The sequence below is a fragment of the Semicossyphus pulcher genome, unplaced genomic scaffold (genome assembly GCF_022749685.1).
Source record: "Semicossyphus pulcher isolate SPU_LCO1_2020_fin unplaced genomic scaffold, fSemPul1.0.p SCAF_20, whole genome shotgun sequence".
Taxonomy (NCBI): Eukaryota; Metazoa; Chordata; class Actinopteri; order Labriformes; family Labridae; genus Semicossyphus; species Semicossyphus pulcher.
The window spans coordinates 22,568,170-22,595,963 of NW_027211694.1; the positions used below are offsets into that span (position 1 = coordinate 22,568,170).

At 44.1% G+C, this 27,794-nt stretch overlaps 1 protein-coding gene across 2 annotated transcripts; it reads left to right on the forward strand.

Annotated features, from left to right (window-relative positions):
* Window positions 1-1,161: 1,161 nt before the first annotated feature.
* ipo8 (importin 8) lies at window positions 1,162-26,579 on the forward strand. 2 transcript variants are annotated; one of them, XM_069671362.1, is made up of 25 exons: window positions 1,162-1,517; window positions 2,583-2,664; window positions 2,802-2,958; window positions 3,315-3,473; window positions 3,678-3,834; window positions 4,179-4,268; window positions 6,620-6,714; window positions 6,802-6,886; window positions 7,012-7,146; window positions 8,528-8,627; window positions 8,909-8,985; window positions 9,439-9,555; window positions 9,660-9,749; window positions 11,541-11,706; window positions 12,096-12,256; window positions 13,151-13,276; window positions 13,367-13,442; window positions 17,230-17,355; window positions 17,977-18,074; window positions 18,158-18,253; window positions 18,366-18,586; window positions 21,278-21,483; window positions 22,910-23,131; window positions 24,827-24,956; window positions 26,121-26,579. In XM_069671362.1, coding segments are annotated over exons 1-25 (3,057 nt in total). In that variant the 5' UTR covers window positions 1,162-1,433; the 3' UTR covers window positions 26,122-26,579. The 2 variants fall into 2 exon arrangements, with proteins under 2 accessions (XP_069527463.1, XP_069527464.1); XM_069671363.1 differs by having other exon boundaries at window positions 13,367-13,433.
* Window positions 26,580-27,794: the final 1,215 nt, after the last annotated feature.

Consider the following 27,794-nt stretch of genomic DNA (forward strand, 5'->3'; position numbering starts at 1 on the left):
TTATGTTTCACAGTGAACTATATGCATTTTACATCTTTGTCCAGCATGTTATCTGGAGCTAATCATATTAAAACATGAAGGAACATGAAGTCTGTACCTAATTTTATGTTAATTCATGCTAGTTCCCCGTAAATTAAAGAAGAAATGCATTTCTCTCAGGCTATGTTGTCAATAAATAAAAATGGACTCGTAGATTAAAACATTTTATTGTAAAAAAATAAAAAATAAAATCAGGCAAAGGATCTTTGTCTTCGCAGTCAATGAAACACCCCTCAACCAGATTCTTGACCACAAACTTGTTAGTTGTGTCATCACATGCTAATTTTGGCTCCTGCTGTTTTGCAGAGTTAGTGTTTGCTGCTGTAAAAGATCGGCAATACAAGCAAACGCACACTTCAATGATTATGTTTGAGGAAAAAACCACTATCACTTACTTTAAATCTGAGATGTGAAAAATGTGAATCAGATTTATATTTATTTGTAAGAATTTAGATCTTTGGTCTATTGCAAAGAAAAACTCAAGAAACCTAGAATAATTTAAAAAATATTAAATATACATATTAAATATGTACATTATTCCTCTTTGAGACTGTAATAAAAGAGCTGAACAGCTTGTGCAAGATACAAGTCGGTATTCACAAAGCTAAATTCATACTTCACTCAATCTCATATTTCTAACTGAAACTCAATGTTTTTAATCTCTTAATCGTTTAATAAGTAAAAGAATGTCAGGAGCTAATATTTACTAAGAAACGTTTGTCTAAAGAATTCACACAAAATAATATACTGTATATTTAGTAAGTATTTTCAGGTGCATTTTCTATTCTATTCTGTGGTGAATTCTTCAAAAAATAAATAAAGTCATTACAGCTTCAGCCCTCTGGGTGGCAGCTGAGTTCGCTGTGTCGACCAAGAAGAAGGCGAATATCTATAAAATATTAAAATGATATATTTAAAAGAAGCTGTTTATATGTTAAATGACTACAGTTTATACGCCGGACAAACAAATCACTGCTCAAACCTTATCCAACAGGTGGCGGTAATGCGTAAATGAGTTGGTGTGCTAACCGTTTTGTAAATTCAACGAAGAAGAAGAGAACACCGTAAATTGTGTGTTGACTTGGCTTTACGTCCTCCGACGATAGGTTGCCGGTAAAACGGGGCAGGGCCTCCGTTCATCGTCAAGCTAGTCGGAGTTTGACAGAAAAAAAAGCAACTCTGCCTTCACAATGAAAAAATCACCGCTACTTTAAAACACAACTGTAACGAGTCTTCCGTTAACGAGCTTCTTTTTCTGCATGTAGTGACCGGAAGTCGTGCTTGTAGCTCTCCGAGGATTGACCCACAGTGAATGCAGATCTGAACACAACGCGAGCTAACGCTACATGTATGTGATAATAAAAACACAGAGGGAACCGTGGAATTAAACACACATGGATCCGAACCGGATAATCCAGGCTCTGAAGGGGACCATCGACCCTAATCTGAGGATAGCAGCCGAGAATGAGCTCAATCAGGTGGGCTGAAGGAGTTTTTGTTTGTTTGTGTTTCCGAGGAGGAGGGGGGGGGGCGTCATGGACCGTTTTGGTCCACATATGATGCCGGTGTTTGTGGAGTCGGGCAGGCCGTGTCTTTGTGATCCAGCTCTGCGTCGGCCTGGTGGTTGTTCAGTCCTAGTTTGGAGAGTTTATATCGGGCCTGAGATCAGCAGTTAGGATAAACTGATCCCCGGACAGCTGGAGAACAATAGGAGTCAGATGTGACAGCCATCGTGAAGCATCAGGAGCGGAGAGAGCTCAACTTTCTCATGTCAACACTGTCAGAGCTCTGCTGCTGCTGCTGCTGCTGCTGCTGCAGTGATATTATGTAACATCAGTCAGTGTAACATATTACTAGTAAAGGCTGAAATTTACAGTTTCTTATGGTGAAAAACAACAAACAGAAATAGAATAAAAAACAGAACGCTAATAAACAGCAGTCCTATTGTGAGGAACTTACATAAAGACAAATAAACAACAAAAAATATATAATACGTGCATTAAGTGTAATAATGTCTGAATAAAAATGATTGCTGTGATTTACTGCACCATCATTTGGTTTAGATTTCTTTCCCATTGAGGCGTTTACTGACTGAAATCAGACCTGTATTAAAGAATTCGACAGTTATTGTTTTATTTCTATTTTCTCATAGTAAGACACAGTTGTATGTTTGAGTTCAAACTCCTGGGCAGCCGTGCATGCACACTCAGAGAGTGATCAGAAACAGGAACAGGTCTTTACTGTCCTTGTTTCTGTTCGAATACTCCAGTCAGCAAACAACTGACCTTTTCTCTGACGGACGGACGGTATTATTCATGTATTCTGGTAGAAAAACAAACTGCTTTATTCTGTCATGGACAGTCTTGGACTAAGATTTTAAAAACGAGTGAAGAAAAGACTCACAGACTTTCATGAACAAGTTTTCTCTTTGGGTCAGGGTGTCATATGTTGTTTGGATTGTATTATAACCTGAACCAAATGTTAAAATCGGACGGTCTGTCCTCTTCTGGTTTTGTCTCACGGGTCGTCTTTGTGTGTTTCAGTCCTACAAGATCATCAACTTCGCTCCGACGCTGCTGCAGATCATCGTGTCGGAGCAGGTGGAGTTTCCTGTTCGTCAGGCAGGTAGGACTTCACAACAAAACCGATCTCATCGCTTTCATCAATTTGTTTTACTACTGTTTGACTCGATTCTGTGGTAATAAAGAATATGTATATAGTGTGCCTGACTCCCTTACTGTGTGTGTGTGCATGTGTATTAGCGGCCATCTACCTGAAGAACATGGTGAGCCAGTACTGGCAGGACAGGGAGCCGTCTCTGGGCGAAGTCGTCTTTCCCTTCAACATCCACGAGAACGACCGGCAGCAGATCAGAGACCACATAGTGGAGGGCATCATCCGCTGTCCAGAGTCCATACGGTGCAGAGGCTGAACACACACACACACACACACACACACACACACACACACACACACACACACACACACATACAAACAAAACAAACCACCTTGTCATTCGGGACACATATTCTCCCATCTTTAATGGGAATTCTGGTATTTTTAAACTGAGGCCTATTTTGCACATATTTAGTCATTCAGACCCCATAATATGAAAAAATGGGCCCATGTTAAAAACTTTACAGGAATAACCCATTTTTTTCAATCTAAAAAGCCCCAAATCATTCAGACTATAAAACCTTTCCAACACTTCTCTATATGTTACATAAAATCCATGGCAACTGACGGACACACTTCTGTTTTCTCTTCGTCCGTAGCGCCCAGCTGACCATGTGTCTGCGAGCCATCATCAAGCACGACTTCCCCGGCCGCTGGACCGCCATCGTGGACAAGATCGGCATGTACCTGCAGTCTCAGAACAGCGGCAGCTGGTACGGCAGCCTGCTGGCTCTCTACCAGCTGGTCAAAACATACGAGTGAGTAACCTGTGTTTCACCTCAGCGCTCTGAACATCTGTCCTGGGGAGCTGTTAGCCCTCACTTAAAGCTACACATCATGTTCGGCCCAATGTTAGGTCATCTTATTCTCAAAATGGTTAAGGGAAAGAGGATCCAGATGTATCCAGGTATAGAGTAGCATTAAGACACTTATTTTTCACTGTGTGTGTGTGTGTGTTTCAGGTACAGGAGGTCGGATGAGAGGGAGCCGTTGCTGGCCGCGATGCAGATCTTCCTGCCGAGGATTCAGCAGCTCATCAGCCAGCTGATGGTCGACTCCACCATCTTCTCTGTCCTCATCCAGAAACAGATCCTCAAGATCTTCCACGCCCTCGTACAGGTGTGTGTGTGTGTGTGTGTGTGTGTGTGTGTGTGAGGGTGTTTGCACTGTGAAAGTCAGAAATATGATGTTGTGTTTAGACCATCTGAAATCAGACTCCAAACAGTCCGGAGAAGAGAGAGAGAAAGTACAGTGAGGCTCACGATGGCCTTTTGTTATTAATAATATTAGACTTAATATAACTCCACGGACAGCCGGAGAGAGAACAGGAAGAACACACAGAACATCGTGGTTCTGTTTGTAAAGAAGCTAAAGAGCAGATGAAACCAGCAGTGATGCGTCTCTGAAGGCCTCCTGATGACGATGATGGTGATGACAGCTCTTATCTCCCTGTGCTCCTGCAGTACTCGCTGCCTCTCCAGCTGATCAACAACACAGTGATGACTCAGTGGATGGAAATCCTGCGAGCTATAATGGACCGAGACGTCCCAGCTGTGAGACACACACACACACACACACACACACACACACACACACACACACACACACACACACACAAGCAGTTTTTATGAGGCTTTTTATTTGTTTTTCTAGTTGGTGTCAAACTCAATCACAGAGGAGGCCAAAATTCAACACTGGTTCTAAGTCGAGGGTCGAATGGGGTCAACATTTATTAAACGACAGTTTTAAACTGAGCATGTTTTCATCAGAGGTATGATTCATACAGAAATATGAACTTAACTGCTCCCAAGACATCTTCAGGAATTCAGAACAAACCCAGTTTTTCACTGAGGTCGTGTCCACGTACACGGGTATTCATCACAACGCAGCTTTCTCTCTGTGTTTTGTCCTTTCGTCCACACAAACGCCGTTTTAGGTCACTGAAAACGGACCTTTTGTTTAACTCCGGCCAGGGTGAAGACTTTTAGAAACTCCGTTTCCACGGAGACGTGTAGACGGGGTAAACGGCGTTTTTGGCTCGTGACGTCAGGCTGTGCGCCGTTATCTCCTTTGTGAGGCGCCACAGATGAGGCGACATTCCTTGCATAATGACGGACGAGACAAAAACAGTGATGCTTAACAGGACTGTTTACATGTTTACACATATATGTAAATAGAGATGCACAGATACCACTTCTTTCAGACCAAGTGCAAGTACTCACATTTGGGTACTAGCCGATACCAAGTACTTAATAATATCACTACAGTTCTCATAATGACTTTAAAAACATGTTCCATTTCCATCAGATGGTCCTCACTTTCTGACTGTAACAAAGGAAATCGACAGAATGATGGAACTGTTGTTGTTTTACTTAACAAGCAAACATGACACTGCCACACAATATACTTTTGTGTAAGGCTAACGTCAAGCCGTGTCGGGATAGACTTTGATTGGCTGCAATTCTTCTTCTTCTGTCTTTGCATGACTGGGTTATAGCGCCGCCTGTTGGTGTGGCATTCTCATGACAGCGTTTCTGTTGTGTTTTTGCGTTTCCTTTTGGACAGGAATCTTTTTCTAACCGTGCTCGTGTGGACGGGATTTTGTTTGGAAAAGAAGGAGACAAAAGCTCCGTTTTCAGTAGTACCCGTGTACGTGCAGACATGAGCCTGGGTCATTTCCAATGAAAACGTTTCATCACAGGCATCAAAAACAGCCAGAAAACTATAATTTTTTATCAAGCAAAATCAGAACATTTTAAATGTGATCAGTCTGGTGAAAATGTGTAAATACTTCAACCATAAACGTTCGACCTCGTGATTACAGGAATACGTGCAAAAAGAAAACATATATCTAAGTGCACTCTGCTACTGAGCCAGATGTGTCTTTCTTTCTTGGCTGCAAGTTCATGCTTGGGGTCAGGGTCTGAGCTGTGGACACTCTCAGGATGGAGGGAAGGTGTGCATCAGTGAGACGACTCCTGTGTCAGGTTTTGTACATCTTCATCACAGAGAAAAGTTGCTCTCACAGGTATGTGCTTAAAAACATGCAGAGCATTCGAGCAGCTTGCAGCCCGATCGTTTCAGGGATGAAGCGTGTGACTGTGCAGCGCCCTCAGAGCATAAATCACATCGGAGTTCTGTCAGCTCTCTTTGGATGTTTACAGGTGATCTTTCCACGTCAACGACAAACAGATCTCTGAGCGGTTCTAAATTTAAGTTTCTGAGCTCCAAATTTGGCAAATCACCGCGTGAGCTCTGCCAGGTCCGCTCAGTGTGTCAGCAAAGCGCGCAGTTGGAAACACAGCAGTGGAGAGCTGGTTTTTATCGTTGTGTAGCAACACGTAAAGTGACCCAAGTTTCCTTGATGAGTCTCCCACAGACGCAGCTTGTCTTGTTAAGCTCTCACTGCATCATACGTGTCCGTGATCACACGGTGCTGTTCCTGAAGCTCGAGGTTCAGAGCAGTGAGATGCTTTGTTAGGTTGCAGAGAAATGCCGACTCACACAGCCGGTGCTCGCAGGTCTTGATCGGCGCTCCAGCTGTTGCAGTGCATTTTGGGATTTGTAGTATCAGTGTTGTGCGTGCTGTAAACCAACGGGCCAGTTATGATAGACTTATGATATTATCTCGCACCTCTGCTGAGAGTTTGACACCTAAAACTCTTCTATAGTTTTCTTAAATAACAAGATAAATTGATATATTAGTAGTAATACCAAGAAGACGTCATAACAGTTATTTTATAACTTGTGTTTTAACTGTAAGTGAGATCTTTCTGCTCTTTTTCTTGATTAAGAGGCTTAAAAAGCAGAAAACTAACTGTGTGTGTTTCTGTGTGTTTCTGTGTTTCTGTGTGTTTCTGTGTGTTTCTGTGTTTCTGTGTTTCTGTGTGTTTCTGTGTGTCAGGAGACGCTGGAGGTGGACGAGGACGACCGTCCCGAGCTGGCCTGGTGGAAGTGTAAGAAGTGGGCGCTGCGTATCATCACCAGACTGTTTGAGCGGTGAGTCCGGAGCTGCTCTCGCGTCACTAGGAAGCTGTAGTGAGACGTTTGCAGCAGCCAATCACACGTTTCCGCTCTGATTTGCAGGTATGGGAGTCCTGGAAATGTGACGAAGGAGTACTACGAGTTTGCAGACTTTTTCCTGAAGACGTACGCAGTGGGAATACAGCAGGTGAGCGTGTGTCACTGAGGAGAAAAGATGAGACGATTCTGGCTTGTAATTAACATGTTGCAGGATCATCCTCTTATTCCGTCTTCTATTCATATAAAAGGTTCTGACTCTGTGTGTCTGTGCAGGTGCTGCTGAAGGTGGTGGACCAGCACCGACAGAAACACTACGTCACTCCTCGCGTCCTGCAGCAGAGCCTCAACTACCTGAACCAGGGCCTGTCGCACTCGCTGACCTGGAAGCAGATGAAGCCGCACATGCAGGTAGGACGTGACCCCAGTGTGTGGATGGGTTTGACCTTTCGGCATCTGAATGTCTGCATTCACCTCAAGTTCTTTCCTTGAGCGATACCAGGGAACCAGGAAGTAAATGTGCTTCGCTCAGAGTGACGCTGCCCATCATAAGAAACAGCATCAGCCCTTCGAGTCCTTTAATCCCTCAGACGTCTCATTTGTCTCATTCAGCTCCTGAATTTGCTTCCTTTAGTTTCGGACAAATGTAGTTTGACTCTGCAGAAACTGTCAAATAGTTTAATTTGGGGCTTTTGGCAGATTAAAGGGGCCCTGTGGAGTTTTCTTGTAAACAAAATAAAAGCTTTGTTTAGATTCAGGGCTTTTTTTCCCTGTTATCTGTTAATCTGTTGATTTTATTTTAGTTGACTCGACCACTTAGTCAACAGAATAAATATATAGAAATGTTATATACCGTAAAATCCAGAATATAAGTCTGTTATGGGGGGCCTCCCAGAGGGAGAGATATTTATTAATAAGAAGGTGTATACAAGTTGTTTCAACACTATTTTAATTAACTTTCATTTGAAACACATTCAAACACACAGATTACAGCCTACCATCTGTGTGTGGAGCTCAGCCTACGCTAACCTTGACTGTTGTGAGTGTGGCGGCTGCACTGGCGGTCATGACGCCGCATGTCTGTGACGAAGCTTTAGCTACATGATAGCGCCATCGTCTGGGTAAAATACCGTAACACAGTATACTGGTATATAGGTTGCACCGGTGTATAGGACGCAGCTCACTTTTTAGATGAAAAAAACCTATTAAAAGTGCGTCTTACACACAGAGTGGTCCGGTACATGAAAAATACAGATTACAAAAGGTCGAGGTGACGACTCCAAATGTTGATTTTATGCAACTAACAATCCCAGGGTCTCGGTGGGGCCTAAGATGTTCCAATTATCCTAATTTTAACTCAACTATGTCTTACATACAGTTTAACAAAAAAGGAACTTTTAAAAAGTATTAAGCCGTGTCTGATTGACCTGTAAACCAGAAACAAAACCAACCTGGCACCAGCAACACAAAAGCAAACTGTGCAGCCTGGTCAGATGTTTTTGTAGCACATCAGTTAGTTTGCTGCTTTGAGTTTTTGTTCCTTTATATTCTTAAAACTTTATTGTTGGTAACAAAGTAAAGGGTCTTCAGGTCTGCAGCTTTAAAAAGTCTCTGATTGAACTTGTAATGTCGCTGAGCTGCAGGAACCCAAAACTAAACGATTCACACGTACCTTATATTAAACGTAGTAAAAAGGTAAATCCATCCTAAATAAAGGAATCGATTAGTTAATTAATCACTGATTCCTTGTGATGCAAAAAGAACGTATAAATGTGCCTCTGTTCTCTCTCAGGCCATCTGTCAGGAGGTCATCTTCCCTCTCATGTGCTACAAAGACGAGGACGAGAAGCTGTGGCAGGAAGACCCCTACGAGTACATCCACATGAAGTTCAGTGAGTACTCCAGCACTCCTCTGTGATATTTTACCTTTAAACATCTGGAAGTCACCTGTATTGTGTACTGATTTTGACATTTGGTGACAGACGTGGCGTGTCATGTCCAATAGATCATGAGAGCCCAGGAGAAACAGGAAGTGGACAGGATTTGTTCATAAGTGCATTTTGTAGTTCAGCTGCATTGTTGCGTTTGTATGTCGTGGTCGAGGAGAGATGTCCGCCATGTTTTTCAACCTGTTGTTTGATCCTGAGTAAGTGTGTGTTCGTCTCTGCTGCAGACCTCTATGATGACCACGCCCTGCCAGCCACGGCCGCACAGAGTCTCTTGTGCAAAGCTGCTCGCAAGAGGAAGGAGGTGACACAACTCGTCTTACTCACTTTTCTTTAGGTTTAAAATTACCAATAAATCAAATCTGCATGCATAATGTGAAATGAGTTGCTTGTTGTGATGAACCCACTCTGCAGTTCCCCTCATCTACATGCAGACTTTTAGCCTCTTTTAGCTCATTGTTTTGGTTTTGTATTCTACACACATTAATCCATCATCAATCTCTGTTTCCAGCAGAGCATGCGACAGAGTTAACTCAAAGATCTCTGATTACATCTCTGATCTTTCTGCAAAGCTTTACTCAGGAGGTAAACAGTAATGGATGCAGCTTTAAGTAAACTTTACACCTGTAATAGGTACAGAGTCTTTTTCTATCTTTAGATATCTATCTTTATCTTTTCAGCGGCGTCTCACAGCCACAGCGACTCTCGGGTACAACAGGACCAGTAGCACGTTACCTCTGTGTTCTCCTCTCTGCAGGTTCTTCCTCAGATCATGGAGTTCTGCCACCAGATACTGATGGACCCCTCTGCTGACCCCCGCAGGAAGGACGGGGCACTGCACTGCATCGGAGCTCTGGCTGAACTCTTACTGAAGGCATGTAGGAAACTGTCGGAGGGATCAGATGTGTTCTTAAAGTGGCTGCTCTTGTGTGTTTGAATCCTCTCTGGGCTGATCTGTGTGTGTGTCTCATTCTACAGAAGCGAGTGTACAGGGAGCAGATGGAGCTGATGCTGCAAAACTACGTCTTCCCTCTTCTGAACTCTCCTATGGGTTATCTAAGAGCCAGGGTGAGTGAAACTCTCAGCTCTTTGTTCAGTTTGAGAGTAAATCGCAGAAAGATAGATGTCCCAGTCCTCTGGAAACATCTTGAAACGCTGACACATCCAGAGAGCTGACTGACTGAGGTGTCAGGAGGTAAAACATAACCAGGAAGTAAAATGTTGGCTGCCTCTATAGATGAAATGAAAAACCTCTCTGTGTTATTACAGATCACATTTCACCCTCCTGCACGGCACACACGCAAACTAAACCTCACTCCACAGCTGACACTTCAAACCCTTTCGTTGTTGTTACTTTATCTTACACTTAGATTTCTTAAAGTGCTTCAACTAAACAAAAACAAACAAATCAATGATAGACCGTCGTCCTCTGCAAACAAGGAGAACAGCAGCACACTGGCGTCACAGAAATGTTGCCTTCGCAGTTTTTTTGCTGGAACTATTTTTGAAGACATAATATCAATAGGCCACTACTACAAAAGTATGTGCACTTGGGCTGTCAACATTTCCGATACTTTGATACAATCGCTGTTATTTTAACGTTCAATAGTACCCAGAGGTCGCGAAGCTTTAAAAAACAACAGATCTGCAGTCAGACTTCCAACCCAAAGAGCAGCTGTGGTCGAGCGACACAAACAGGAAGTAAAGAGAGGGAGCGCCGCTAATGTAAATAAAGCAGTGAAACAGGAAAATTAAACGTTATTCTCCGATTGTTTCACAGCAGTTAAACAACAAACTAACACGCCTGCACCTCCGTACGACACCGCAGGAAGGTTCAGGGTTTAGGTTTTATAGGCCGAAGTCGACTGTGTCTGTCTGCTCCGCCCTCCGTCACTCCTGCAGCTCTGATAGCGGACTGGTGTCATTCACAGAACGACACATGAAGACGTTTGTGAAGTCCCTTTCACGTCTCATAAAGATGCAGAAGTTACAGACGGACAGAGAGCAGAGAGACAGACAGAGAGCAGATCAGAGCAGAGAGACAGACAGACAGACAGAAAGCAGAGCAGAGAGACAGCCGTGTTTTCATGTAGTCTGCAGTCTGCTGCCTGAGCTTCAGACCACTGCCCAGCGATGGACGTCCAGAAATGTCCCAAACAGCAGAATAATAAGCAAACACTTCTCCTGGATGATGAGTGATGATTAATCCTGCTCGTTAAGCCTTTCACTATGAGCTGGTCTGTGTTGTTCCTCCGACTTCTATTTCTGTTGGTATCGAAACAGGTATGGCTTATCGTTTCTTTCACTAGTGTTGTATCAAGTTTGAAATTCTGGTATTGTGACAACCATGTTGTGCACTACATAAAGAAATACTGCAAGAGGAGGATTTTAATTTCGACATACAGACAAAATAAACACATGAAGCAGTGCTGCAGTGTTTGCAGCAGGTGGCGCCACACTGCTGCTGAAGACATTTCAGTATACTTACCACAACTCAGCAGCCACCTGGTCCTGACGTCCACCGTCGCCTCTTTTTCTCTTCCAAGTTCCAGTCAGGGTGCTCTTGAATGCAACACTGAGTCTTCCTGCTGGCTTGATGTAGAAATGTGAACAAATGCAGCATTTTGTTTATTTGTAAATGTTCCTGTGGAAGCTGTTTAAATAGATTTCCTGTTGCTTTAACTCTTTCTACAGTCCTGTTGGGCCGTCCGTAAAGTCATCGTGAGTCAGTGTTTCTCTTCAGCACTAAAGATGTTTGTAATCCACACTGACACCTGGTGGGGCATCAGAGGACACTGCTGGGGTGGTTTCAGAACATGTCTCGCTGCTGTATTAATCTGCTGTTTGTCTTTGTCGCAGTCGTGCTGGGTGCTCCACTGCTTCAGCCCGCTGCGGTTCCACGATGAGGTGGTGCTGAGGAAAGCCGTCGAGCTGGTCAAACAGGATCTGATCGACGACAAAGAGATGCCCGTCAAGGTGGAAGCCGCCATCGCTCTGCAGACGCTGGTCAGCAACCAGGAACAAGGTCTGTGGAGGGAAACATTCATCGACAGCAACAGACTGTTAGGACAAGGACGAGGCTCATACAGGACATTTTTTGAACACACTTGTTTTTGTGCTTTCCAAAAGTTAGATGAGAAGACGCACTTTATTCTTTGAGTGAAGTACAGAGGATGGAGTGAGGATGTGTTTAGCCTAGCTTAGCAAAGGGATGACAAACAGGGGAAAACAATCAGCACGGCAACAACAACAAAGTCTGACAGGACAATAAACAGTTTATAAACAAGCCAGTACTTCATGTCCTTTTGTCTCCTAATCATTATAAATTCTGATATAAAACTACATGCATGGTTACAGAGGATTTTAAATATGCATTTTACAAACTCCATTATAATTTTTTGTCTATGCGTGTAGCCAAGCTGTACATCCGGCCGTACATCCGGCCGGTCATGCAGGAGCTCCTGCACGTGGTGAAAGAGACGGAGAACGACGACCTGACCAACGTCATCCAGAAGATGATCTGCGAGTACAACCAGGAGGTGGCGGCCATCGCCGTGGACATGACGCAGAACCTGGTTAGAACACAGCACACACATTTCTTTCAATCTCACATAAGACAAAGCCTTAAAGATAGATTTGGTGTATTTGTAATCCTGGGCCATATTTTTTTTAAAGTGGATTAGCTCCGGTAGATTGCTTCAGCCAGCAGCTCTGAAACAGGCTGTACTGTCTGCTCCGTCCACTAAAAGTTCTTGTTGTTTCCACTGACAGGCTCAGATTGTTATTGTAAGTGTGTGACAACATCACAGAAAGGATCCCTACAGAGATAGACCTTTTTGTTAGACAGTAAAATCCTTTCTTTGAGACCAGAAACAGCTGCAACATTGATCTCTTCAGAGCCACCAGACTCCATGGGAAAAAACAGTAATTTTACCCTGCAGAACACGGTAGTTTCTGCTCTTACGCTCCATTTATCGATTACTTTACTTGTGTTATTTTGGGACTTTGATGTTTTAAATCTGTAGTTTGAATCCAACACAATATGTGTGTAACACACAACAAGACACACAAAGTAACAGATTGTGGCAGCATTAGGCCAGATAATGAGAGGTAAAATTACTGTTTTTGTCAATGGAGTCTGGTGGCTTTGAAGAGAGAGATTTAACGGCTGTTTCTTGTTAAAAAAGAGTTTTACTCTTTTAAAGAAGGTGCATCTCTGCAGGGATCCTGTCTGTGATGTTGTCACTTTTGCCATCAAGTATTACATTGCAGCCGTTACAGCCTGTTTCACGGCTGTCGGCGGAAGCAATCGAGGGAGCAATTCAACTTTTTGTACCTGTTGTTCCTTAACCTTTAAATAGATTTCAAGTGGCTCTTCAAAACTTGCAGATGCCATGTGTTTGAGTCTCTTGAGTTTCTCTGTTACTGTGGAAGATAAACGTGTGTTTGTGTGTGTGTTTGTTTGGCAGGCGGAGATCTTCACCAGGGTCCTTCAGAGCGAGGAGTACGAGGAGAACGAGGACAAAACCGTCATGGCCCTGGGCATCCTCAGCACCATCGACACCATCCTCACCGTCATGGAGGACCACAAGGAGGTCTCACACACAAACATGAACACACACAAGTACAATGCCGTGACAGTGATGTCATGTGATATCCGATTGAATATGTTCTGTGATTCTCAGATCACTCAGCAGCTGGAGGGGATCTGTTTGCAGGTGATCGGCCTGGTCCTTCAGAAGCCCATCATAGGTATGGCAGGTGTGTGCGCGCGGGCGTTCCAGTGTTTTTTCAACACACTCTCACAAACACAAACACACATTCAGATTCCTGCTGCTCTGACTTCGTCCTAAAAATGTGCAAATGTTGATTATTCATCTCCGGTTTGGTTCATTCATTGATCATTAACTCATTAGCGCGTCTCGCCCCCCCTCTGACTTCAGTCAGGCTTGATTCAGGTCGGGCCAATCAGAACCACCCAAGATTGCCCCCACTGATCCCAGTATTTTATATTTATGCAGATTTGTGTCAAGCTGAATGTTAGCTCCAGAACAGATTGTTAGCTGTTAGCATGCAGATGTCTGTTTATAGAGATTAATAAGAAGATAAATCGTTGTCAGATGACGCTGATGGGAGCCGTGATGTCATTACGGCGGATTACGTTCCGCCTGCTTTTGCTCTCCACACGGACTGTTTGTCCTGCATACGCCGCAGCCTGCTGATACGTGATTGGTCAATATTACTCGGACTACAAGCGCACTACAAACAGAAACCAGAGCACTTCCTGTACTGAAAATGTCCCTTCCTACAGATTCTATATTTTCACGTAGAATCTGTAAATAGAGATTAGTTATTGTGTGACGATTTCTGCAGCGATGTTTTAGAAACCGCTTGCTGCCCTCATGACAAATGAAAAGATCCATATCTTCTTACAAAGAGAAGAACCTCAGGGGATTTATTGTGAGCGCAAAGCTGCTGTGATGTGACAAATGCTCACTATCATTCTCTCTAACAAGTCTACGTGTACATTAAAGCCTGTGCAGTAAGAAGACAGTCTGTGTATGTGTGCACAACTGCCCTTAAAATGATAGAATATAAGGTCAATCTATAACGGAAGAATCAACCTGCTGCAGTTTAACCTGCTCCTAGAAAAGTCCAGCTTCTGATGTGTCTTGATTTGAATATTACAAGAGAAACACAGTTTGAGGAGGCTGTAGTTTTAGACGCGTGTTTGTGTTCAGACACACATGCACACACTGTGTAGGTGTGTTTGTGGATGCTAATTAAAGTGCAGGTGCTAATGTTTTCACTTATTCAGAAATGAGAGCTAATGAGGCATTGAAAGAAATCTGTGTGTGTGTAATCCTGGTAATTCAGGCAGTCTGCCTGGCTGAGTGTTGGCTCCTTCCCGCTCTGTTAGTGAATGGATTAACTGATAACCTCCTGCTGCCGGAGCAGAAAGCCGTGCTCATGCAGAGACGGATAACGCAGCAGGAGAGGGTCATAATGAACAAAGTGAACGATGGAGAGGTCAAGCTCATTTTTCTTCAGTCAATCTATACCACACACACGCACACATACACACACACACACACACACACACACACACACACACACGCACACACACACACACACACACACACACACACACACGCACACACACACACACACGCACACACACACACACACGGACACACACACACTTTACTGCATGAGTCCCAGAGGAGGAGAAGGAGGATCTGAACACATCAATAGAGACTTACAATCACACTAAAGATCCTCCTCAGGGGTGTTTGATCATCTTTACATCTGCTGCTGGAGCAGTGTAGAGTGGCATTAAAGACACATTTTTAACCTGCAGGTGGCAGCAAACATCCTTGATTCTCTCTTTAATGTTAGAATACAGAAATCTGACTCTTATTTATAATCAATATTTTCAGGGTCTAAATGACTTAAAGGTTAAAAGAAGTTGAGTTGCTTCAGTAGATTTCCTCCACTGTGAGACAGGCTGTAATTACTGCAACATAATCGTTGGAGGGGGATCAAAGTGCGTCCACTAAAAGTTCTTGTTTTTCCACTGACAGGCTCATATTGTTAGTTAAGAGTCTGACAACATCACAGAAAGGATCCCTACAGAGAAAGACCTTTTTGTTCAAGAATAAAATGCTTATTTGACACCAGAAACACTTGCTACATCACTCAAATAAAAGCTGCCAGACTCCATTTAAAAAAGACAGTAATTTATGCTCATAGAATGCAGGAGCCGCTGTTCTTCTTCTGCCTTCATCGGTTAGTTTACACAATTTACAATGATATTGTGTTATGTCTGGACTAACCGTTTATAACACCAAAGTCACACGATAACACAAACAAAACAACAGATCGGTGCAGCAGTAGACCAGCAACACTTTTAACTGCTAGGTTAAATTAATGTTTTTTTCAATGGAGTCTGATGGCTTTGAAGGGAGCGCTGTAACAGCATCTTCCTCTGTAAGGTCTATCTCTGCAGGGATCCTTTCTGTACTGCTGTCAGACACTTAGAATAACAATCTGAGCCTGTCAGCGGAAACAACGAGAACTTTGATCGGGTTTGTTTTCCCGCATGGATTACGTAGCAGCTATGACAGCTGTTTTATGGTTTGCTACGGCTGTATGAACCCACATTTTTCAACATTTTTTGACCTGATTTAATCGCAATAAATGTTAAAAAAGAAGAAGTTGAAACCAAAACATGATGATGTAGATTTATAAGAATGAATGCTTTGTCACGTCTGTCCACAAGACGAAAGCAAACTGCTGCTTCTTCAACCTCAGGACGTCAGGAGGATTTCCGAACTGATTCGCTTTTAGCTTTCGTGTCACATTGTTGCATACATTTCTAGCTCGAGCTGAAAAAAAGTTGAACTTGAGGAAATATGCGGTTGACCAGAACTCGGGGCCAGCTCTGGCTCTTTTGGAGCCCTAGGCGAGTTTAGGATTTGGCGCCTCAGATGGTGTCAGGTATGAGGACATTGTGGGGGTGTCTGGGGAATTCTCCCCAAGGACTTCTATTTTTTTAAAAGCTCTATTTTGGTGCAATTTGTTGCACTCACATTTACATTCAAAGTAATCATTGGGAATTTTAAAACCAGTGGAAAAACAAGAACTTTGATTGGACGAATTTGCCCTGGACTCTAAAATGTGTAAAAAGACACGGGGCCCAAGTTTAACAATAGAAAGTTTTCCCTTTAAGATGAACATCTGCTTTGTTGAACAGCGTCTGAAGTCTAGCACACATTATGAGGTTTGCAAACCAAACACAAGACGAACATGAAGACCAACATCTCTTGGTCCGTTCCAGCACAGTAGCTTCCATCAGCTCCGAGCTGTCCAGCTTCTGAACTACCTGTTAAAGCCTCAGTGGAGATCTCTGGAGGGGTTGGAGGAGGACTGGGTCAATAGTTAGACGCCCTGTCTGTTGTTTCCATTCTTCTTCGTGTCGAGCGGTTGTGTTTAAGCGACTCTCTAAGGCGTGCTGTTTCTTAAGAGATTTTCCCCAGCTTGCAGGACTGCTTTCCTGTGAACGAGGAGGGCTGTCCAGTTCCACTTGCACTTTTGAACGATTGGGTACCGCCCCTTCAACCGAGCTTGTCTCCCAAGTGATCATTTCTGTGACACAGAACTGTCATTTTTTCTATGAAGTATCAGTCGACTCTCTCGGACTCTCTGCAGGAGGTCTTTCATCATGTTGACTTTCATCTGTACACACTCTGGTGCCTCCCAGACCGTCTATTATGGAGTCTATTACCGCCCTGTTGACAGCATCATGATGGAAAATGTTTCGATCCATCACTGTCATCTGTTTCTCCCACTGTGTCCTTTCTCCTCATCAGTGGAGAGACACGTTTTGCATAATGGTGCCCTTTACACTAGAACATGTTCCAAGTGTAACATAAACCTTAATTACATCTCTAAACACACACCTGTCATTATCCCACTCAGGGTGAGGTCACACATCATAAGGTGTGAATGTATGTGTCATCATTAACTCCTCTCTCGCCCTCTGCAGAGTTCTACGAGGAGATCCTGTCGCTGGCGTTCGGCCTCACCTGTCAGACCATCTCCCCCCAGATGTGGCAGCTCCTGGGCGTCCTGTACGAGGTCTTCCAGCACGACTGCTTCGACTACTTCACAGGTAGGTTTCCTGGGTCCAGATTCTTTAACAGTTTATTATAAAGTCCAGACTCGACAGGTGTTTGCTAGTTTAGCTGTCTGTCACGCAGCTTCATTTTTGGAACAAGCGTGCAACAGCAGCTCGTCCAGACCGTCTGCACACATGTGGACAACGTGTGCCCGTGTGCCGGGGCTGAGCCTCACACAGCCCTGGCACAGAGACGCTGTTTGCTCTGCAGCACACTTTGGGGTGCATTCAACCCTCTGCATGTCCTTACAGAATAAGGCTTCTTGTGTCATTTGCACAGCTTTAGCGGGCGCACAAGCAGCGCAGTCCTTCAGTGAATTAAGCCCTTAGATGGATGACGAACAGACTTTTATTTTGAAGGTGGCGAGTTGCGTTTCTGGTAGCATGTCTTCTGTTTTCTTGAAGTTTTGCTGACATGTTGTAAATGAGTTTTCATGATATCTTTAGGTTTGAAACCTTCTCTTCTCTGGGGGGAAAGTATGACGAGCTTTTATTTTACGTACTTCACATCCTGCCCTCCAGTTTGCCCTAACTTGTGTGAAGTTGGTGAATTATCTTAAGTTTGTTGAAACAACCACCTATAAAAAACGTTCTGATGTTGTGTCTGTGTCACAGATATGATGCCTCTTCTGCACAACTACGTCACAGTGGACACCGACATGCTCCTGTCCAACCCCAAGCACCTAGAGGTCATCTACAGCATGTGCAAGAAGGTCAGGCTCTTCACCTGCTGCTCACAGACGTGTTAGGATTCTGCTTTCCCAGAGTAATGATTGTGACCTTTGACCTGCTGCAGGTGTTGACCATAGACGCAGGTGAGGATGCAGAGTGTCACGCTGCCAAACTGTTGGAGGTCATCATCCTGCAGTGCAGAGGGAGAGGCATCGACCAGGTCAGGACCAGCTCCACACAGCACAGACGTTCTGTTTTCATACATGTAACACAGACACCTCTTAAAGTTTCCACGATGAGTAGCATCATGTTGTTTCGCCTCCTGCCTGCAGTGCATCCCTCTGTTCGTGGAGGCCGTCCTGGAGCGTCTGATGCGAGGGGTGAAGTCCAGCGAGCTGAGGACCATGTGCCTGCAGGTGGCCATCGCTGCTCTGTACTACAACCCAGCACTGCTCATCCACACGCTGGACAACATGCACTTCCAACACAACCCCCAGCCCATCACCGCACACTTCGTCAACCAGTGGATGAACGACACCGAGTTCTTCCTGGGGTAAATAAAATATTTATAGGGGGCAGAATTGTCTGGGAAAGGGGATACTTACCTGTTTCATTGAACAGACAACTTTGATCATTTTAGTTGCTTACGATTAGCATTAGCAACGATGCTACCCTTCTGACCCTCAGCTCTCTTGTGGACCTGTCCTGCAGGTGGTCATACAGTTTGGGTTTTAGGTGTTTTTGGGGAGCTGCTTTGGTATTTTTGGCTGACCGTCAGGGCCCTACAGACCCATGGGTCTGTCTGTGACTGACAGACTGACTGAGTGACGGTACTTACAGAGCCAAAGAGAGTAGGCGGGGCTGCTCCTCCGCTGTCCTCACCATGTCCGCAGCGTTTCGGGTCTTTGTTTTTCAGGTTTCCGTGGGTTGGTCTTAACAGACAACACTCTTATTTACATTAAAAACGAGACCTTAATTAACACACAGCGAAAACAATGAGCCGAGACGTAGAGCTGGAGAGCGAGAGAGGGAGAGATCGCACCCAACTGACGTCTGTAACACGATGTTATTTATCAAAGACAATTAAGCAGGAACCGCAATAAGGAGTCTGTGAGTGACTTTATCCATCAAATAACTTCCTGGAAAAGTTACAAATAAAGTTAAAAAAACAACAACAACAACGTCACGGGAAACACTTCAAAATAAAAGCATTGGGCACTAACGAGGGGAGTCAGAATTCCAGATCGGGCTTTTACTTTGAAAAAGCATACCATACTCTGCACGCCTGTGACTTTTACTGCACGAAGAGATGTTACTGTCAGAGATCAATAGGACTCATCACAATTCATTTTCACCGTGTATTGTGGCCGAGAACCGCTCGCGGTAAAAATAGGCGAGCCTCCTATTCTCTACATTTTCAGCGCGTGTCACCTCAGCAGTGTGAGGACTCTCGTCGGTTTTCATGCATTTCAAATGAAAGTGAACACGTCCCGCAGCCGTCACGCACACGCCACGCTTCCAGTGTTGCCCACAAAAGTGCACATTGACCTGATGCACTCAGCCACATGCTAGGTTTTAACCTAGTCTTGTTTATAGTTGGATACTTCCAAAACTGAACTTACTCCAGCTGCTTTCTCCAAGTCTCCAAGAGTGTTTGCACGTCTTCATGAAGAGGTGGTGCTGCAAACTTATTGACGAAGTGACTTTTTGCTCACTTAATCACTAACCAGACTGTTTGTTACAGTTTGTATGTTGAGGGTGCGACAAAGCTAACGTTGTCTGAAATCATTAGTTTCCCTCTCCTTTGTTACGGCTGAAGTTATAAATGTTATGTCTGGTACCTAAAAGTAGTTCTGTCTCTCTTGTCAGCAAAAAGTAAACTTTTAAAAGATAGCAACTTTCTTTGTCTCTACTGGCCGTACGTCTAATACTCTTTCAGGTCCTCTGGTCCTCAGAGGAGATAAATGTCTCTTAAACTGCTAAGTGCTTCAATATGTTCACCAGCTAGTGCTACTGCGAACTTTATCTTGTTGCTGAGCAGTTTGTCTACGGAGGGTTTTTAAAGCTTTTTCACAGAAAACTGCTGCTGGAGACTGAGATGTACAGAAGTGTGCCTTTAACCCAAAACAATGAGCTAAAAAGCTCTGCAAAGGGTGATTCATCGTCTTACTGCAGGAACATTTAATGCATTTTTAATGTTAACATGACAGAGCAGTGTTGCTTTAAATCACAGAGCAGTCAGTATCAGTGGTTAGTGTTGCAGAGGCCTTTTTCCTGTGTGCAGTTTGAGTGTTTCCAGCGTCCCTGAGCAGGATGAAATATCAGCAGAGCCGATCTGAAGAATGTATTAGTGTTATAACATATAAATTCATTATTATTTATAGTCGAATCATTTGATTTTATTCCTGCAACAAGGTTGTGATGGCAGTTAGCAGGTCCATTAGCATCGTGGATTAGTCATCAGTCTTATCTTATCTCGCCCAGTCGCCCTAATCTTTCTCCTGACGCGTGCTCGGTTTACTCGCTCTGTTTGTTTGTGTTTTCATTCAGAGTCACGTCGCCTATCAGACGAGTAACAGGACACAAAGTCTGTGTGTTTGAAAAAGTACTTGAGGAGAATCCAAAGGGAGTGTCAGGGTGCGATGGGGTCAATGAGAACGGATAAGCTTGTTTAGGTTGTAATTAGTTTTGACCTGTGGCTGCTTTTTCACACCTGATGCTCACTAAAGAGCTGATCTGTGTTATGATTGTTTTGTTGTGTGACTTTGGTGTTTTAAATGGTTAGAGAATATTTTATATAACACAAAAAAACCTGCCAATCAATGCTGCAGTAGACCAGCAGCTCCTGTGTTTGAAGAGTTAAATTACTGTTTTTTTCAATGGAGTCTGGTGGCTTTTACAAGAGTTGTGTGATGGCTGCTTTTGGATTTAAAAAAATCATGTTCCTCTTTCCAAAAGGTCTATCTCTGCAGGGATCCTTTCTGTCATGTTGTCAGACACTTGCTGCCTGTTTTATGGTTGCATGGTTGGGCAATCTTGTGGAGCAATTCTAAAACTTTTTGAACCTTTTAGGTCGAAAAAATATCTAAAAAAGGTCCCAGATTAAAAATCTGACTCAAGTTATCCTTTACTTACATTTCGAGGAACGGGGCTAGCTCTTTCCCCCTTAATGCTAAGCTAGGCTAACCACATCCTGATTTCAGCTGCATAATTTCAACACTGTCTTGATTGATTCATTCAACAGGCTCCACGACCGTAAGATGTGCATCATCGGCCTGAGCGTGCTGATGGAGCTGCCCAGCCGGCCGGCGGTGCTGGACGGCGTCGCCGCGCAGATCGTCCCCTCCATCCTGCTCCTGTTCCTGGGCCTCAAACACCTGTACGCCTCCCGCCTCACCAACAAACCCGACCTGCTGGCCCGTGCCGGAGCTCAGGATGAAGACCAGAACGGTGAGAAAAGACCAGGAGAAGAAAAGAATCAGTGAGGACGGGGTGTCGGACAGAGGTGTAGAAACTAATGTAGAACGAATGAGGACAGAAAGAACGCAGAAAGAGGAGAGAAATTGGCTTAGTGACGATAATGAAATGAGATTCTCGGTTCCTCCGCTACTAGAATCTTAACTCAGCCCTGAGCTGAAATTAGCTGCACCGCATTTACTTTCTCACCCCTGCTGGCTCCGCTTTGCTTCAGTCAAGCGTAGAGGAATTAGATTCCTAAACCTTGTCTACCGCTCGTGGGGCAGACTGATAAATTAACTTAGTGCTACGGTGACGGCTAAAGGTTGCTCCTGCAGCCGGGTGTTTAAAATGCATTGATTTCACCCCTTTAAGTGGTTCAGAATGTTCTTAATGGACAGGCTTATATGTTCGCCTGTGAATGTGTTCGGGTTTGAAATATGTTTCATTCATGAGGGAAGGATATAAAAGTACAAAGTCATGGAGGAAAAATTACATTGTTTACATTGACAGAAATAATAAAGAAAGCTCATAAGTATGAAACGTTATCGTAGATCTTGATCTGCAAATTGTTAGAATAAAATCCTAACATAATTTTTTAAAGTTTTTATTCTTAGTCTGTGAAAACCAGCTGGAAAAAAATTTAATTGGTGATTGTTGTTAAGTAGGGCTGCAACTAACGAAGAAGTGAAAATCCAAAGAAGAAGAAACAAACTGGACGCTCAGATGAAGCAAACAGTCTGAAAAGGAAAGCGACCGTCATTACCGACGTGCTCCCGTGATGAGCAAAGTCCTCTTTAGAGATCCTGCAGGCGTCCCTTTCCTTCGCAGCGTTGAGGCTGAAATGCTCCCAGACTCGCAGCGAAACAAAGAGACCTGAATTCTTTTGCAACCGACAGATCCTCCAGAAATCAGCGAGTCATTTTCTTTCTGTTCTGGTTTATTTAAAGGAAAGCTGCTCGTGTCTCAGAGCTCCACATTTACTTTAGAATGTACAAATCAGGGCATCGTCAGGTGTTACCTGCTTCTCAAACTAACCTCACCTTTAAATCTGCTGCAGTCTAACTTCTGGCTGCTCCGTAGGTTTATTTATTTATTCATGAGTTTATTCAGTAGTATTTTTTTTTTTTTTCTTATTCCACATTCAGCTCTTTTGTATCGTTCATTCTTCTTCCCATGTCACTGTGTTCTGTGTGCTGCAGCAAACAAATTGCTCCCAGTGGGATCAATAAAAGTGTTTATATTCTCCTGAAGGCTGCAGAGACGATGGTGAGCTGCACACGGAGCTTCAAAACATTTACTGGAAAGCTCTGTAAACAGTTCAGAACAGCATGTGGCTCTGAGACTTCCAACTGACCAAAGAGATGAGTCGTTACGAAGGCTTTGATGCTAATGGCTGCGTTATATTCTGTCCCCGCAGAGGAGATCCCCAGTGACGAGGACGAGGTGAACGAGAACCGTAACGCCATGCAGCAGCAGTCCAGCATGCCGGCGGGTCAGGGGGGCGAGGACGATGACGATGACGAAGATGACTACTGGGATGAAGACGGCTTCGAGGGGACGCCGCTGGAGGAGTACAGCACGCCGCTGGATTACGACAACGGAGAGGACGAGTATCGGTTCTTCACCGCCGCACTCCTCCGTAAGTCAGCAGAGAAATGTCCAACGGGTCAGATGTCACGTTTCTGCTGTCTTTATGTTCAGGTTTATTTAAAGCTGCTGCTGTCTGTGAGCTCCAGTCGTGCTGTGTTCACTCTCTGAGACTGAAATCACACATTTAGGAGACAAAAACTTTTGTCTAGGTGGCACGTCTGTGTGAACTCGCGGAGTGAAGTTTGTTGAAGTGTAAAATGTTCTAAAATTAGAACATTTAAATTGACTCGACTTCACAATAATCTGCTGCGACGTGCCCCCTCCCCATCCAGCTCATCATCTGTACGTGACAGGATGAGAGCGCTGCACACAGTGGAGGCGCAGACGCCTCCTCTCCTCAGACACAACACAAGAGCAAACCGCACGGAGCGGAGAGACTGCAGGGTCGTGTTTGCGCTTGAATGTCATTAACACAATATGCTTTGGGAACCAGACCTTGAGAGCGGGGGCAATTAATCTCAATTCATGTTGCTGTCAGCGGCCGTAATCCATTCTCAGTGAGTTCGCATTAACAGCAGCTCATACCGATTTTACTCTTCAACAGACAACAAGCGTCACACCACAGGTTCCCACAGACGTGGCCTTTGACCACTTCTAGATTATAATTGACAGAGCAGTGAGGATTAGGAGTGTGTACTTGATCGGTTAACTGTTAACCAGTAACAGTAACTGTTGACCGTTAATAATTTCAGCCGGTCAACACTGCCGGTTAGTTAGTCTTTTTTTAAATATACATATTTGGGAAACGCATGTTTTGTTGTCGTTAGTGGAAGTGGAGTCTGAGAGGAGAGCAAAGTGAAACGGGCAAAAAAAGCAGCGTGTGGGACTGTTTCACTGACGACGATGGAACAAGTTATTCGTGACTCTTTTAAATGACGGGTTAAACACCTTATTAATATGTCGAGGTTTTTTCTTGCCCCGCACCATAACCTTTTCCTTTTTAACAGTTGCCCTAATATAGCGTTTTATAAGCATGCCCAACCTGCAGCAAAGCTTTTCTCTATCATCTTATTGTTGAGCATCGTGGCACAGTGCATGTATCAGCCTACCCTCGTATCTCCTACGTTTCTAAAAGGCCACAGACTCTTTAAACCAGGTCTGTACGACCTTCTGCATGTCAGGGAGGTCACACAGACCTGCAGAGAGGTAAAGGGGACAGGTGCATCCCTGTGTACTGAAGGATGCTATTTTAGTCTCACCTCTGAGTTACCAACACGTTCGACAGCAGCGGCAGAGACTCTGACACACGGTGACTCATGGATGGAGACATTTCGGTTTCTTCAAAAATAACTCTCCTGCTCAGAGTCATGGCGGCACACACAGGCACTCTGACACAGGTCATATCTCAGAATACACTCCATTAGAAATCAAAGAAAAAGATGCTCCTTATAATGTTGTTTTTCAGTATCAAAGTAATCCAGGGAGTGTTCTGTACGTCCAATTTAATGCTGCCAATTAGCTCACACAATATGCTGAAGAAAACAGGGCTCAAGTTGTGATGATCAACATGATAGCACCCTTTATGAAGCCTCAAGTTTGGCATTCTCCATCACCATCTTGTTTGTTTGGAGCCAGAATCGACCATATTCAGAGGACTGGACGGATCTTGGAATGATTTGCATTTGGCTTCATCTGCTTGAGATTATCAAAGATATTCAGTTTTCTGTTTTCATCTCTGCCGAAGGGGTCCAGAACGGCGATGCGGCCTGGTACCAGTGTCTGACGGCTCCGCTCAGCGACGACCAGAAGAAACAGCTGCAGGAGATTTACAGCATCTCCCAGCAGAGGAGGAGCACCGCCGGCAAGGGCCAGTGGTGAGAGGAGACCCGTGCACACGCTCTGCAGGCTCATTAGGAGATGTTTTTCTTATTGTAACATCGGCCTGAAGGCTTCTGTCAGCGTGTTTACAGTGAGGAGGAGGGGCTTGATGATGCCTAACAGACCCGAGAAGCTTTCATTCAGAGGTTTACTGTCTCTTCAACATTTAACCCTTAAACTTTAATTTAGATCAGGAAAATCAATTCACCAAGGAAAAAACTTTTTAAAACCTTAAGAAACTGTAGAAATTATAATTATACTGTACCTCTACTTGTTCTGTGTAAGTGCTTCCCGCCCGCGGCCCTTTGCCGCATGTCATCCCCACTTTCTCTGTCCTCTCTCTAAATTAAAGGCATAAAAAGCCAAAAGAAGAAAAAAAAATGAGACACCTTACCCCCAGGCGAACTCAGCTCTAAGACCCATGTTACCATGGTAACAATCAGTGACACCTGCTACCAGTAGCACCAAATTTTGAACGTCTTTGACGGTCCTTTCAGCGGTCGGATTAACACCGTTTACTGTTGCTGCAATTATTTCCCACATCCGTTTTTTTTGTCGTCTTAAAATGCTCTTCTGACCGCTGAATTCCTCCAGGAGACAAAAACATCTTCTGCTGTAGTAAACTGACTTCAGCGGTTAGATGCGGTTACTCGGTCAGTTTTGTTTTGAAAAAAATCTTAATTTACCCAGAATTCAATGCATCATAGTCCTGCTTAAGATTGTCAAGAACAAAACTCCATCCATCTTTGTGAAACCTGTCCAGGTGTAACCCCGCCTCTCGCCCAATGACAACAATTTAAACAGGATCTCCAACGAGCAATCAGCTCCTGCACACATGCTTTTTACCTTTTGGTAATGCAATGACATCAATAATAACTGTACAGTGCAATTAGATACATGATGGAAGCCTGCAAAAAGAGCTGTTATTTAAGAACTGTTTTCCATCAGAGGTCTGTTTGTAGGTTAAATACCAAAGGAGGTTATTTAAGACGGTTCTTAATACTTTGGATTGGGGCTTTTATTTTGAAGGCTGGAGGAAGATCTGTTTAAAAAAAGTAAATCATTTATTTTCTTCCTCAGCAGACGTTAAAAGTGACACCAGCATCAGAAGGATCAAAGAAGCCTCAAAAACCATCCCATAATGTCTGTTGTGTTTTCAGAGGAGACGGACGACCGGCAGAGTCGAAGGAGAGGGACGAAGCAGAGAGGAGCCGGTCTGACCTGACCTGAAGTGGATTTCAGTCTCACCTGAATTATCTCAGTCCAGATCAGACCACGTCAGACTTAAAGGATCCCACCTGAACCAGGTCCCGGGGTGCCATCAGAACTGGATGGAGGGGCAGGGGCCGGGTCGGCATGTTATCACTTTGGACCTGGTGCACTGTAAAGAGCCCCGACTGGAATATTCCTACCACCAGGACAGGACCGCTGGCCTGTGTGCGTGTGTGCGTGCGTGTGTGTGCATGTGTGAGTGTGTGAGTGTGTGTGAGTGTGTGTGTGTGTGTGGACTGCATTATAAATATTAATGTCCTTGACCAGCAGAATTCGTTTAAGTTCTTGTACAGTGCAGTCCTTTTTCTGTGAATAAGTAACTGTGCGTGCGTGTGCGTGTGTGCGTGCGTGTGTGCGTGCGTGTGTGTGTGTGCGTGTGTAAGACATAAGAACACATGGGAGTGTGTGTTTGTTCGTACTGTAAGCGCTCGTCTCTGTCTCTCTATAGCTGAACACTTTTTATCATCTCACGAAGCTGGAGCTGCGAGGAGCAGGAGGAGCCCGGGTTCTGTCAGGGTGCCTTGTTTTCAGACGGACGAGGAGGTGGAGGTCAGAGACTCGTGGCCTCCGGCTGTGACGTCACACATGAAATGTAAAATGGGAGCGGGGTCGGGGAGAACAGTTTTTGTCTTTCTGTTTGTTCCTGGATTTTGTTTTTGTAACAGTTTTCAGAACTAATTTAAGAAAATCATAAAGTTCATGTAACATTTTCCTGACTTCCTGTTTTTTCCTCCTTCTTTCTCCTTCCTGTCGTTACTTCTGTTTGTGTTTTTGGCTGTTAAATGAACCAAAGACATTTAGCATATTATCCTTTTAACTGTCGGCATGTTAGCATTTTGATTTTAAAGAGGAGTTCCAGAATTTTTTAACCTGGCCCTAATTTTAAATATGTAGGCCAAATGACTCGCAGGTACAAAAGGTTGCTTTATAAATTCAAACAAACAAAAACAGCTGATCTGTGGTAACCTGTCGACACAGAAGCTGCGTCCCAGTCCAGAGGCTGCAGCCTTCGAAGGTCGTAGCTGAAGGCTGATTGCGTCACAGCGGCGAGTCGAAGGCTGTCCCATTTCGAAGGCTCCTCCAGACGCGGCCGACGGACTTTTAAACGGCCGAGGAAGATGTTTAAAAATGTAAAAGTTTTTGGTTACAACTCACTTGAATAGCTAGCGTTACACATGTTTAAGAAAACAAAAGATCCCTTGAAACAAATTATCTTTAAAATAATAGGTTAACTTACGCTTAGTTATGCTAACTATTTGTTTGGGACACAGCTAGAGTGCAGGAGGATGTTATGGTTGCTCGGCAACAACAGTCCAGGTTCAGTTAAGTTGTGGAACTAGTTGAGTTGGTGGAGCAACAATTAATAATCTGTTGTTGATTATTATTGTTTACCACACGGCTGTGGTGCGCCACAGACACCCAGTCCATAATAATACTATATACTGCAAATGAAAGGCGTTCATCAGTGGGCCACAGGCTCAGTCAGCATTGTGTTACCTCATTCAGAGAGAGAGAGAGACTTACAGACATTTATTTACATGAGAAAGTTCGAGATCGTTACT